General features: G+C 33.8%; 1 protein-coding gene across 2 annotated transcripts in view; it reads right to left on the bottom strand.

The window, feature by feature from the left end:
* Positions 1-15,880, bottom strand: part of LOC145283809 (uncharacterized) — a 111,887-nt gene that overhangs the window by 60,224 nt on the left and 35,783 nt on the right. For both annotated transcript variants that reach the window (XM_080132893.1, XM_080132894.1), the window contains exon 3: positions 4,967-5,069. In XM_080132893.1, the coding sequence (XP_079989019.1) occupies positions 4,967-5,069 (103 nt within the window). The remainder of the gene's footprint in view (positions 1-4,966; positions 5,070-15,880) is intronic.

Here is a 15,880-nt window from a genome sequence, read left to right as displayed (position 1 = left end):
GATAAAACATTAATGCAGGATGCGAAGAAGAAGAAGAGAAATCAGAGCGAAGCATGGATCGATTACAGAAAGGCTTATGACATGATTCCTCATTCATGGATACGTAAAACACTATTGGTGATGAAGGTTGCTGAGTATGTGGTAGGGCTTGTGGAAACAAGTATGACTCAATGGAAAACGGTGCTTACAGCAAACAGAGAGGAGATGGGTCAGGTTGGCATTAAATGTGTAATATTTCAAGGAGATTCGTTATCGCCATTTCTTTTTGTAATGATAATGATGCCACTGAGCATCCTCTTGAAGAGAGAAAAACTGGGGTATAACTTTGGATCTGGTGACAGACGCCTCAATCATCTACTGTTTATGGATGATTTGAAAATAGAAATGAAAAGGAAATGGAGAGACTGGTAGAACTTTTGGGGACATGCTCAAAAGACATTTGGATGGAGTTTGGGATTAGTAAATATGCGGTGCTGGTGATGTAAAGGTTCATTCGAATGAAATAGTGCTGCCAAATGGAGAAATCATGAAATAAATAGAAGATACAAGGTATAAGTATTTGCGAGTGTTGGAGGGTGTAGGCATCATGAACAGAGAAATGAAGGAGGAAGTCAGAAAGGAGTATCTTAGAAGAGTGAAACTAATTGCAAAGTTGAAACTGTATAGAGGAAACCTAATGAAAGCAGTGAATACATGGGCAGTCAGTGTTTTGAGATACAGTGCGGGAATTTTAGAATCGTCTGACAAGGAGTTGAATGCCATGGATATCAAAACAAGAAAAAGATTCAGCAATGTTTGGTATATTTCACATTCGAAGTAGCGTAGCAAGGCTGTATCAAAAGTGGAAAGATGATGGGAGAGAATTGAAAAGTGTAAAAGATTGTGTTAGAATCGAGGCGATATCGTTGAAGGAGCATGTGGTTAGAAGTGGGGAGTGGATGCTTAAGGTTGTGGCCAATGAAGTGGAGGTATGTGAGACCAAGGCTGATTATGTGAAACGTATGGATAGAGAAAGGGCAGAGGAACTGGCTAGGAAGAAAATGCATGGAAGGTTCTTCCAGGATATAGCTGATGAAAGATCATGGCAATGGCTTAGAGCTGGGTATCTGGCTAAGAGTACTGAAGCTTTTGTTTGTGCAGCACAAGAGCAGGCATTAGGAACACGATTGTTCAAAAAAGTGGTTGGGAGGGTTGGCGTGAAGTGTGCTGGAAAATGGTTTGAGGAGATGCCTGATAAAATGAGAACAAGTCAGGATTGCAAGGTAGAGGTATGGTGGGACAAAAGTATCATAACGACCAAGCAATTGGAACATAATCGTCCGGATTTGGTCATCATTGACAAAGTCTCAAAAAACTGGCAGATTGTAGACTTCTCAGTACCCTGGGATATGAATGTAAGAAAGAAGGAGAATGAGAAGTGAAGCAATTATGCTCCATTGGCATTGGAGATAAGGCGTATACACAGGGTTAAAACACAAATAATCCCGGTCGTAGTTGGTATACTAGGAGTAGTATCAAGTCGTCTGGAAGGACAATTGAAAAAACTATAAATCCCCGATGTTTTAGGCGGCCTTCAAACCTCTTCAATTGTAGGTACCACCAACATCCTTAGGAAAACCCTTGATCTTTCCAGAGAGACGTTGATACGAAATCAGAATTATTATTATTATTATTTCACCCCAAAACTGCCATGGCCAATAACAACCTATCTGAGAGTTCAATATTGAAACTCCTTGACTAGAAAACTTCTTACATCTGCCAGCATTCTACATCAGTATAATGCCACCATTCGTTCATGCCTGAAGTAATGCTGCCACATCTGGGCTGGTACACCTACCTTTAATCGCTTTCTCTTAGGTTAAAAAAGAAACTCTAATGTAATAAATCTTACACTGTCTAATCCCGTCCCATCGCCACAATGTTACATCTCTGTGTTTGCTTTACAAACACTTCAATGGAATGTGCTTTGATGTGTATGCACGTTTCGATTCTTAATCCGGCAGGGGGATGTGATGCGTCTAGTGTGTCAGGTATAAGGGTTAGGGTTAAGTTCATGCTTACATGCCTTCTCGCTTCCAGCTAACACCGCTGGCTAACTTCACGGTCAAAAGGGATCAGCTATGCATAAGTCTTTCCTGCCAGTAAACAGCCTCTTCGACGCAAATACCATCACCGAGTCTGGCAATTATTAAAATCTCACCCTTCACTTTAATAATGTCCAAAAGCTTTCTATTTTAATAGATTATTTCCTTGAACTTTTAGTCTTTGAAATTCCTTATCCACTCCCTGTTTCCATAACTGTACTAACATGCAGAAGCTTAAATATGAACTCCCCGCTTAAGATGCCGTCATGAATATAGACATTTTGTCGGCTAGTATTCCTTTCCTTTTCTACTCGTCTCTTGAATGGCTTATTTTTTAGTCTGTTTGGAGTGGAGGGAACTAAATGTTGGTAGTATGGTCTCTTCTACAGATTCACACATTCTTTCCTGATGTTCCTTCTTTTCTTTTTCACAAAAGTCCTCACATTCTTGTTATTTGTCAGATTAATTTATATTTTTTAGCAACGATCAACATGTGGAGGGAATTATTTGCTTCTTCCATGCATTTACATCATATTTTTCTTTGCATGAAGTCTTGAATCTCGTGGATGTGTCTTTATCAATTTGAGGTTGTCTTTGCTCCACTTCCGATTTATTCTTTTCACACGGTTCCTTTTCTGACAGTGATTGCTCTCTTGTTGATGCTATATCCAACAATATGCATAATGCATTACAACTTCATCTGACATGCTCTATTTTTCTCTTCAACAGCTTTAATGATTGGCTTAATTGCACAGATCTTGCTGGTGAAATTTATCTAAACTTTTCTTTATCTCATGACTTGTCCCAAATTTTCACCTTCCTTACACAATTTCTGATAATGACCTTCATCAACCATCTTTACTTGATTTTTTCTCACTTCTGTTTCTGAATCTGGTTCTATTTCCTCTACTCCTCCATTTCTGAACATGCTCTTGTTGATGTTGAGATTTTCTATTAAGTCTTCAATATATCATTTTTTTCATATGAAGACAGGAAGGCTGATTAGGATGGGCTTCGCAGATTCCTATGTGACGTTACATGGGATCCTATTTTTGGCATGGCTCCAAATGTTGTTGCTAAAAAAGTTACGGACAGGCTTCTTTCTGGAATTGACACCTTCATTGTCCATCGTCAGTTTCAGACCAAACCTCATTCTCCTCCCTGGGTTTCATCTGCTTTGGCTTCATTTATTGCCCATCGTAATTAATTAGAATTTTAGTTGCTAATCACACGGTAGAAATTGATATCTACATTTTCTAGTTGCATAACATATTCTCAAAGCAAATGTGAAAAGATCTTCATTGCACTAAAAAATAGTAAATAAAAGAAAGATTATAGTATAAAGAAAAACGTTATTTCTATTTCATATGTACGAATTGATGATAAGTGACAAAAGAATATATTAATTAAACTTAAAAATAATAAATATGTTGTTGTTTTAACTTTTCAGTTTTATAAATATATTAAAATTTCGATCAATAATAATATATTTTATTCAGTTTTTGTAAAATGAAATATGGAGGAGGTGGATCACGTATAAAAATGTTCCCTTAAATATGTTATTAAAATTGCATTTTAAACATAATTTAATCTAAAAGTATCGAACATTTCGTGAAAATCTGACTTAATTATAAGTTGATTTTTGTAAGATTGATTAAATTACATTTGTTTTAAAGTGTCTATTATATAGACACGATTTTAATCTCGCATTTACATTATTTTCGTACATTGAAAAATAAAATAAAAAAATCATTAACAGTTTATTTTAGGCTTCTTTCGAATGGCACAAAAGTGATGATAATAATAATATGAGGGGTTAATTCTGTGATTCGCTTTTGAAGTAATTATTGTTTTTTTATTTGCGTCGTGCTTTTGTCTCTCCATTTCATTCAATTGTGTACCTGATCGAGGTGGACACTATTGATTTTTCAAATCCCGGTGAAGCGTGTCGATCCAACGCTGTTTTGACCGTCTTCTTGACCACCGGCTTTCAGCTGTCAGCGTGCATACTACCTTGACAGAACTGCCATTTGCTTGCAGGACATAACATGACTGTACCATATCAGCCGGGATGCACGAAGGTTGTCAACGATATGTGACACTCCACATCACCGCCGAATGCTGTCATTGTTGATGTCTCCATGACACTGAAATGTTTCTGCATCCGTCCGACATTCACCACCATAAATTGTGACTTGTCAGACGATTGAGCGATTGATATTGCTAATATTCTTGATGATATTTTATTATATTAAGTTCCGTTTCAAAATATCAAATCAAGTACTCAAAGTTTTCATATAGGAATGAATGAGATGAGAGATTGTTCAAAATACAATAGAGGATCTATCGTCAATGATCACAGTATTTTATCAATTAATTTTCTTTGCAATTCACATATAAAGAATTTAAAATCTTATGTCATGCATTCCAACCCCTGTTTCATCACAGCAATGTTTACAAAAGTAAAAAGAAAATTACAATAAAATAAGAGGCATTATTTACGACATCAACTTGATAGAATTAGGATGCAGATTTAAAAATAGATTATACGCGTTTTTGGAAGAAATATAAACGTATTAAAGCAAAAATAACGTTGATAACACTAGAATATCTAGAACAGGTTAGCATAGCATCTTATATAAATTGGCATGTACACATAAATGTTTCTTAGAGAAAGATAATGCGTCAATCTAAATGTTCAGGACTGTCTGGGTGTTTTAGTAATTAGTTCTTTTTTATTGTCTACGACAAATTATTTTTTTTATTATCTACGACAAACAAATTATGTACAATTATATGACAGTAGACATTCCCACTGCCGCGTGTATTCGTGCAATAAAATTAGTGTCCCAAGATAATTAAAAAAACATTTCAGAACTGACCAATACGATGCTATCGACACTTCGGTAGACTTCAAAACCAGAATCGTTTATTAAATCTGAGTCTGCAAGAACAGCTTGGAATATTCGAGGACTGGAATAAGCTCTGAAATATTCAAAACGATAAACCACGGTCAGAAAACAAGCGATAAAATCGTTTAAAAATACTAAATTCTATTAAGAAAACACGTTTCCATTGACATCCTAGGATCCATAAAAATTGCAATTTTCCATTTCAAAAGATTTTTACAAGTTATATTTTAGTTTATCTTATGCTTATCATTTTTTTCCTATTTATTAACAATTTTAAAATCTTATTTTTTGAAGACAAAGGATTTTATGACTTTTCGCACAAACTGTTGCTTTTTTTAAAAGTTTCTGTTTGCCCCCAAATAAGGCAAAATGCCACGGCAGCTTAAGGACAAAATTCATATAATTGAGAATAGTAAGATATTTGTTTGTATTATATTTAAATTTTCCATGTTTTTATGGCTGGAAAAATAGGAGTCTAATCGAAATATTTTTCACAGAGAAGCCATTTTTCTTTTCGTTATTTTATATCATTTTCCTTCTTATCGAATTTTAATATCCAACTCAGAATATTTTTTTCCTAAGATAGTGAGTATAAGAATAAGCTAAAACTATATCGAATCGAATTAAAAAAATATTTGTTGCATTTACTCAGAATTTATTCTATTTGTCAGCTGGCAATTGGGCCAACCAAAGATAAAGTGAACTACCTTTTTTGTTCATACATCTCTATTGAAATCATAATTAAAGTATATTGAAATTATAACGCATTTTCAGATATCAAATAAAAAGCATTAAAAACATTACATGGAAATCGATCTAAAAATAATCAAACGAGTTATAAACACATTTATAATTCTTCTTTTCATTGTCTAATTCCAGCTAAAATGTTTCCATCAAAGCAACTAATAAATCTAATGTATTTATAGGAGTAATAAATTAAAAAGACAAAAGTGAAACAAATCTCAAATTATGAAAACCTAGGACTGGCCGCGGATAGGTATAATTGTTCAATCGTGTTAATAAAGACAGAAAGTTTTGATTTTAATAAACAATGAACTACTATTCAGGGTGGATCCTCTTATTATTTATAAAATAAAGCTTGTATTAGATCTTGATAATCGAGCAGAGATAGAAATATATAAAACTATGCTAATCATTCAACTTCACTAAGTATTCCGATGCATCAATTTAAAAATAAAATAAGACGAGTGTTAAGCAACAAAAGAATAAAGTACATTTTCTCAATATTTTCACACGGTATTCGACTAGACTAATAATGATGATTTGCTGATTATGAAATCTGCTATGCAGATATAAAATATTGATGAATAAAGTTTGGTTATTTACGCACTCATAATATTCGGAAATTTCCCAGCTGTTCAGTCAATTGTATGCAATAAATGGACTAAACATTGTAATTCAACATTTAAATAACCACAAAATAGACAAAAATAAAACTTCATTTTACAAAACTATCCAACGTTGATTGTAAAAGTTCTGTAATTTAAATATTAAAATATTAGTTTTTTGTTTTGTTTGGGGAAACAAAAATTTCATCTGAGTCGACTTTCATATCCGAAAGCCAATTTTTAAATAGATCTACCCGCTCTTCCCTATAAAGTGTGCCTGTTTCATATAAAAAAGTTCCTTTATTGGATTGATTTTTTTGTCGAAACATATTTACATCTGAATACTTACAAACTGCATAAAATGGATACAAATGACGGAAATTCGAAATTCAGTTACTCTTGTATATCATGCGCCCATCTTTATGCCATGAACCGTAATATCGGAACAACATTAGGAAAAAAGTTAATTATTTGATCAATTTTCTTTCTGTGCACAATGATTTTTCTTTTTTGTGCCATATTTTCATTGCTCTCGCAAAATGTGGAAATGGAATTTGACATGATAAAATATTTATAAATACATTTGAATTCATTTAGATCTTTTAATTCAGTAAAATGGTTAAACAAACGTCTGTTAAAATTTTGCCAAATGATTAGAATATAATTAACTAGTTAAATTAATTAAACAAATGATTAGAATTTAATTAATTAATTAAATTAATTAAACAAATGATTAGAATTTAATTCACTAATTAAAATAATTAAACAAATGATTAGAATTTAATTAACTAATTAAATTAATTAAACAAATGATTAGAATTTAATTCACTAATTAAATAATTCAACAAATGATTAAAATTTAATTAACTAATTAAATTAATTAAACGAATGGTTAGAATTTAATTAACTAATTAAAATCTTTGAAACGGATAATAAAAATCATGAAGGGATTAGCTGAAACACTGCTTATATGCCACATAATTTGGTCTCGAACTAAAACAGAAGCATCGGGAATCGTGGTAAATTTATTTATAGACATCCTTTTGGACCTTTCATTGCCTTTGATAAGCTTTTAAGAGTTATTAAAGAAACCGCTGGTACCTGGATTGTGTTAATGAAACTTAATTTGGACGACACGTGAACAAACGTTTGGTATGCATGATTAAAATAAAAATCTATGAGAATGAAAGTAAATGGTTGTTTTAAAATATTTTTGTATTAAAAGCTGACATATATCAATTTCTAATTCGTTTAAACAATTATTTTTATAAAATTCTTTCAAATTTTTTTATGAAACCAACATCAAATATATTATTCCTCTTTAATTTCCATGTTTTTACTAAGAATTCATCTTGAAACTTGTTTTTTAACTTGATATTATTCCCCCTAATATTAATAGTAGAAGCGAGAAACTAATTATCCAAGATCATAAGTAAATCAAAAGTGCCTGGCAGGAAACACTTTATTGATTTTACAATGTTTACGCAGCATATCCCATCTTTTGTTGCCAACGTATGGTTTGTGTCAGACTGAAGAAATCAATAGTTACGCAGCGGACCTGAAAGGTTAATACCGGTAATCTCACTGTGACCCGTATTTTTCATTAGCACCACCCGCCCAAACTTTCGTCGAATAGCAACAAAGGAGAAGCACACGCATACACACGTCGCCGTTGAGGGAATGCATTAAAGTTGAATAGTTTTTGTTTCATAATCTGCTCATTAAAAGAGATCGATACGAGAACGTCATGTTTTGATACATCACCAATTAAGCGGACCGCATATGGATTTATATACAGTCAAATTTCTTTTTAAAAACCCATTAAACTATTTATTCTTGATAATAATAAATGTATTATATAAAAAAGTAAGTAATGAGCATCCCAAAGATGCCAGTTCCGAGCATTGACGATAGAATTCCGAGACAGTACCGGAAATTTTAACTAGCACCGTGTAAGGTTCGCTAAGCCGCTCCGAAACCGAAAAATAAACAATGGTGCCCGTACATATTTTTTTCGGAGTTTGCTTTTTTGGAGGGGGTGGAGTATAGTGGCGTTTTGTTAATGTATGCATAGGTAAGTGTAAGGTTATCATTATTTAATTTCCTATTTATGAGCGGTTATTATGTTTGTATTCGGTTTATTTTTTAAAACGATTTCCTCTTTCTGGGTGCCTCCATATTTGAAAAATTCTGGAGCGTTCGTTTATGTATCAGGATGTAGATTCCAGAATAATCGAATTGCCAGCTCGGAATTTGAAAAGGGAGAATTTATTATTTTTGAATTGGGAAATGGAAAGATTATGAGTTTACGGTTTAGTTACAAATGGTGCAAGCACAATATCTGTAAATGTGTATATTTCCTCCCAGTCTTGACTGGGGGTGGTAAGAGGACTTAATTTTAGAGAGAAAAATCTCTAAAAATGCTGGGATTGTGATGGTGTTGCTCCTAGTACGAAATGTAGGATTTTATTATAACGGCTAAAATGCCGTTCTAAAGTTCAATAAGATAGTAACTAATAGTGTAGATATATTAAATTTGTCTGTGGCACCTATTGTTGCAAACCTACGATACTTTGGTCCAGAGAAAAATTTCTGTAATCAAAATATTATATATGGAGATAATTGTCAAAATCCGTATTTAATTATAAAAATAATTATACAATTGGAAAATGTTTTTATCCAACATGTTGTATTAGATAAACATTAGTGAGAACATTGTAAGAACATGTACTTTAAGTTTTTCGAAATCGCGATAGAAATTTATTTGTATATTGTATAAATTTTAACTTTGAATATCGATGAAGCCATTTAACTCAATCATGCCTTTCAATTTTTGGTGCTGAATCAATCACCTATTCAATAAAACAAGATTATTTTAACATTGTATATCGATTCAAAAATTGATAAAAAAAAATTAGCAATTCGGTGAAAATACATTCTATTAGAATAAATCATTTTATACAGAAACGATCACTGTACAAAAATTCTGAATTCGAAAAAGGAATTAGGTGAGTTATTTGGAGGGAAGGGTACGTTGAAATTATAAACTAAATTTGTCCTCTTCTCGCGCAAACCATGGCAAACGCCAATTTATGTGAGAGAGTAAATGTGTGTTTTTCTTGTTCAGGCATCGATTAGATTTCAATTAATTTCACACCAAGGACCAATAGTGCGAAACTAAATATTCCTTATGATGAGTAAAGATTCGTAATTAAAGTTTCATGCTACAAATCACTTGCTTACTTCTATTTCTGGATGGTTCTGTAATCAAAACATTAGAAGAATTTGGAACGGTTTCTATCGCTGGAGATACATATCGGTCCGAATATTTCTGATTTATGAAACAAAAGGAAAATGATCGAAGCTGTTTACGCCTTGGGACCGTTAAAAATGTAAAATGACAGATGACACTAAAAAGCAAAAATGAATGTAACCGCGGCGAGAACAGCTGTTAAGTCTCTCAAAGAGTTAATTGCATTCTATAAAAAGAAACAACAGACAAAAAAACATCACCGCAAACCCTTAAAATTGCAACAAATGCAAACAGAATTGTACCATTGTAATAATAATTTAAAAAATAATGCACATTTTTAGTTAGGGTTGAATAGTTTAGGATTAAAAATAATTTAGCCTCTAAAAACAAATGAACAAAAACGAACAGATAAGTTAAAGAATCTCCACCCCAAATAAATTAAAAATTAAGTCAGTTAAGAATTTGAAGAAAATGATCAAAACGATTTAATGTCGGTACCAATTGACTGTTCGGCCATTTCGTAAATATCAATCGGAAACTTTCGGCCCGATATAGATTCCCAGTTACGAAATTACAGCGAGTGACAGGCTAGAAATTTATTTAAAGTTATTTTAAAAACCCTGATATAATAAAAAATAATATAAAATCATTTTTATCTTTTTTCATTTTAGTTCGATGAGAATATTAAAGACAAATCATGACTTGTAGCAATAAAAAGCTCAAGCGAGATTCTGCACTATAGATTCTCTAACGAATCTTCATATTAATTATGTGTTGGAAATTGAATTCAAATGTTAGACTTTTCTTAGGCAAATCTTTTACGATTCTTTTATTTCTTATTACACAGAAGCATCGAATAATAATAATAATAATAATAATAATAATAATAATAATGATAATAATAATAATAATAATAATATCAATAATAATTAACTAATGAAAAAAAAAGGTTGTGCAAGCACTATCACAGTTTCGAAAGTATGGCGGATGTGATCACCAGAGTTCTTCTAGGCCAGGTCCCTGTGCGACATTGTCTTCATTTGTTTTCCAAATTATATTATTATGTTTAATAATTACTTTCTCTAACCCCCTGGGAAACCGGTGAGTACATTTATTTTTTTAAATTTCAATGTACAGACAGTTTGTAGTCATAAATTTCACCTTCGAAGTTTCTTTTAGTCACTGTTTTGTAATAAAGTTGAACTGATTTCGACTTTTCAGAAAAGTATTCTTTTCTTATATTATTTTGAGTTTTGAATTTATGAGAATTATATACTTTTGTGATCGGTTGTCTTCTGAATGCAGCACAAAATAAATAAAATTATGAATGTATCCACATGAAGTTTGTCTAGTTTCTTTTTGCACAAATCTATTTGCGGACAGGGATATTTAAATAGCGTCTAGTTGGTTACGTGTTGAGAAGGAAAACTAAAAAACCATAGTTACGTGGACAAGTAGTCATATCTCCAAAAATAAATACGATTTTATCATCTTTTACGACCAAATGTATCCATTAATTTCTGCATGAAAAAAATCTAAGAATTTCAGGTTTTTATAAAAATATTTGTAAACATCTTCGAACAGAATAAAATTTTCTTTTAATTTTATTTTCTTTGGCGGACTATTGATAATAAAAATATAATTCGTTCGGCCTTCTTCTTTTAGAGGGTAAATCTGTTACCACATGGAATTAAGGTTAATGATATTAGAATTAGCATAAAATGCAAATTTTCAAAAATTCGCCAAAATTGCATTAAGTTAATTTGAGTGAATCTTTGAAAAATTATCATATTTCAATATTTTCCTTGTTGGAAGCATTAAGAAATAATATTTGTCTTAAAAGTTACTAAATTTTGGAGGCAACTCTTTCATTTTTTATGACACAAGCTACTATCTTTTAAGCACTGAATACATGTTTAAATTAATAAGTTTGAAAGATAATGCCTTGTGGCTATATTTTTTATAAAAAAACATTGATTTCAAGTCGAACGGACCACTTACTTTTGTAAATGTATGAACTGACAATACTATTCATGTCTTTTATGTATGTGCATAGTGCACGATATCTCCTGTATAGCTATACATTATCTATACATTATCCCTGCGTCAGAACCACAGGTAAAACAATTCTGGGCCCGGTGTTGCCCCAACACCAAAATATGAAAAATGTAAATTACAAACCGTGGGACCCAGAAGAAAGATCTGGGTGTTATGATCGGCAGGTGCTCATTCGGTAGCCAGCATGGGGGACCCGGTCGTCATACTGTGAATTTTGGCCAACTTTCTAATTTCAGAAACTCAAATAACATGGACGATAAACAGGTAAGTATAACCTCTAATTTGAGGGAACAAAATGATACGGAACAAACACAGCACAGCCATGATGACTATCAAAATAGAAAAAACGAAGAAAGAAATGGACAACAAAAGAGAATAGACTCGTAATGGAATGCTATTATAGAAATCATCCTAAATATAGATATAGAGGTTACCGGAAACGAATGAAAGAACTATGGGGCCTGTCCAGTGACTACCATGCGACAGCACAAAGAATTGCGGACCAAGCAAGACTGATACTCAAGAAAGGCTGGCTGTCTAAACAGAGGTAACAGAAATACAGCGAAAAATAAATGATGAAACTGAACAAGAAGCATCCCCCAACGGAACTGCACGTAGAGAAACCCCACAAGCCGAAGCCTCACGAGTAAAAACACCAAAGGCCGAGGACCTACGAAGACCGAACTCTACAAACGTGGAAACCGAGAACAATGAAACAGAACTAACAGAGAAGAAAGCAAATAAAATAAAAAAAATAATACAGTTCATGAACGAGGAAAAAACAAAGCTCCCATCGTAAAGGAACCCAGAGCAGAAGAAATTAAAAAGAGAAACAGAGAAGTTTAACAAGCTCCTCCCACACATCCCAACAGATACAATCACAGACTTAAACAACCTAATTTATGCAGGCGCCAAAATGGTAAGTATGAATTTTAAATCAGAAAAATAACCCGGGACAAGCAGACCGACAAAACCTGGATGGGAAACTAGAATTGAAACTTAAATGCACAAGCATAAAAAAGAAGCCAAAATTAAGAAAGCAATGGGGATAAAAACGGAATATTTGGAAATGTGGCTGGCAGTGAGAGGTTAAACAAGAAACATGAGGAACTGGATCAAAAAATAAAAGCAAAAGAAACAATACAAACAAAACAGAATATTTGAAACTAATGAAAGCCAATTCTACCAATAGGACAACTAAATCTGACAGAAACAAAACTCTACTGGAGTAAAATATGGGAAGAACGACGAGATCACAATAGAAATGCCGAATGGTTGAAAGACATGAAAGAAGAGTTACAAGAAATAGAAGAAGGAATAGTGAATGAAATCAGCAAGGAAACCCTAAAGAAAACCATAGGAAAAATGGCAAAATGGAGAGCACCAGGGCACGACGGGATACATGCATACTGGTTAAAAAAATGCACAACTTTACATGAAAGGCTAGCCCCAAAGCTGAGAAGATGCATACAGAAAGCAAGTGTGCCAGACTGGATGACAAAAAAGTAGAACCACACTGCTAAAGAAGGACACAGAGAAAGGAACCGTTCACAGCAATTATAGACCAATCACGTACTTACTAACTATGTGGAAGATACTGACAGCACAACTGAGGAAACAAATCTAACGCTCCCTGAATAATCGTGGACTCATCCCGAGGAAGAGAAAGGATGCCAAAAAGGAAAAAAGAGGAACGCATGAGCTGCTATATATAGATCAAAAGATCATAAAGAAGGTTAAAAAAAAGAAGAAAGAATTTAGCCATGGCATGGATTGACTACAAAAAGCGTACGACAGGATCCCCCAAGCATGGATAATAGAATACCTAAAAATGTATAAAATACCAAGCGGGATCACCAACGTAATAGAAAATGCAATGAAAACATGGAGACTGGAATTGACAGCTGATGGACAACACATAACAGAAATTAACATACTAAGAGGCATCTTTCAAGGAGACTCACTATCACCATTACTATTAATCATAGCCATGATGCCCTTGAATAGTATTCTGAGAAAGTGCCAAGCCGGATACAAGTTCTCCAATGCAGAGGAAAAAAAATGAACCACCTGATGTACATGGGCGATTTGAAACCTTTTGCAAGCACCGAAAAGGAGCTAGAGATACTAATTAACACTACCAAGATCTTCAGCCAAAATATCCAAATTGAATTTGGAATGGAAAAGTGCGCACTAATAGTTATAAGAAAGGGGAAACTGGAAGCGACAGAAGGCGTGGAACTACCCAACCAAACATAAATGAGGGAACTGGTGGAACAAGACGATTATAAATAATTGGGAATTCTAGAAGCGGACAACATCAAAGCAACAGAAATGAAAGAGAGAATTGGAAAGGAATATCCCAGAAGAACAAGAAAACTGCTGGAAACGAAATTATATAGTAGAAACCTAATAACAGGTATGAATACATGGACAGTATCACTAGTAAGATATTCTGGACCGTTTATAGGGTTGACAAAAGAAGAACTGAAACAGCTCGATCAGAAGACTAGGAAACTAATGACCATGCTTAATGCACAACATCCAAAGGATGATATTGACAGACTCTACGTGAAAAGGAAAGACGGCGGGAGAGGACTGATCTGTATAGAAGACTGTGTGAAGGACAAAAAAAAAGAACTAGAAAAATGCATAATGCAAAACACTGAAAGGATAATTATGGCAGCGAGAGACACTGACCCCCCCCAACAAAACAGAAAACAGAGAGACAAACGACAAAACGAGAAAAGAAAAATGGGGAGAGAAACAACTCCACGGAGGATTCATAAGAATGAAAAAATATGACAATACCGAAAACACCTGGACATCGGTGCGAAAAGGAAATGTAAACCGAGAAACTGAATCTCTAATAATTGCAGCACAAGATAACTCTATAAGAACCAACCATATCAAAGCAAAGATCGATAAACCAAAAGAAAACAGCAAATGCAGACTCTGGGGACAAAGAGAAGAAACGATAAACCATATATTAAGTGAATGCAACAAACTGGCTCAAAAGGAATACAAAAACAGACATGACCAAGTGGGGAGGGCGGTGCACTGGAAATTGTGCAAACGGCTACATTTTGAACGTAGAGACATATGGTACAAGCATAAACCCGCAACAGCACTCGAAAACGAGAACCACAAAATCCTATGGGACATGGACATACAGACGGACAAACCCACCCAAGCAAGAAGACCAGATATCGTAATAATTAACAAGAAAGAAAAATCCTGTCAAATCGTAGACTTTGGTGTCCCAGCTGACCACAGAGTGAGTATGAAAGAAAAGGAGAAACAGAGCAAATACACAGAGCTAGCCAGAGAGTTGAAAGGGATTTGGATGATGAAGAAAATCAAAATAATACCGATAATAGTAGGAGCACTAGGAACAATTTCGAAAAACTTTGAAAAAAGAATGGCAGAAATTGGAGCAGAGGAATAGCTGCAAAAATACAACAGCTAACGATAATGAAAACAGCTGAAATATTAAGGAGAAACCTTGAATTCGGAGAATAATACAAGAATACAATATAATGAAGAAGCGTTGCAAGGAATAAAGAATACCGAAGCTGCATATCTACACCCCCATCACGCACCCCCTCTCATTGTCTCATCACCGTTTCCCCCTCCCCCAAAAGAAAAATAATACCAAAGAGCCGAGAAGGATCAAGGAGGATGGAAAGACCGAGGAGAGAGAGCTGACCAGACCTTCGCTGGACAAGCGCGAAGAGAACTGGGACTTTGAGGAGGTTTAGTGCCACTCAAATTCCAGTATAGACTGATGGCCACTGCCAGCGAGAAATCAATGGTAAGCGACTGTTGCGATGACGCAAATTTATTTGCAAATGCTATTGAAGGAGGTGGAGAGAGCTGAACGTATGGGGATACTTGTTGTCACTCAGCTTCCAGAGAACACGACAGGTTTCCAATCAGATCTTTTGTTGACTTGTGTGAAAGCTCCAGGTGAGCCAATAATAATAATAATAATAATAATAATAATAATAATGATAATAATGATAATAATGATAATAATAATAATAATAGAACAACAAGATTGAAGATACTCTTTAGCAAAAAAAAAAAAAAAAAAAAAAAAATCAGAAATCTGCGAAAGGGTTGGTTTTTCAAAATATTTGTTTCCACAGTCTTGACATATTCTGTAATTTGTCGGAGGAACTCGATAATCTCCGTTAAATTCTTCGATGCATAATCTGCAGT

The sequence above is a fragment of the Euprymna scolopes genome, chromosome 8, assembly GCF_053919585.1.
Source record: "Euprymna scolopes isolate OS-2025 chromosome 8, ASM5391958v1, whole genome shotgun sequence".
Taxonomy (NCBI): domain Eukaryota; kingdom Metazoa; phylum Mollusca; class Cephalopoda; order Sepiida; family Sepiolidae; genus Euprymna; species Euprymna scolopes.
Note: the sequence above shows the minus strand (reverse complement) of the source record. Positions and strands in the feature narration are given on the sequence as shown.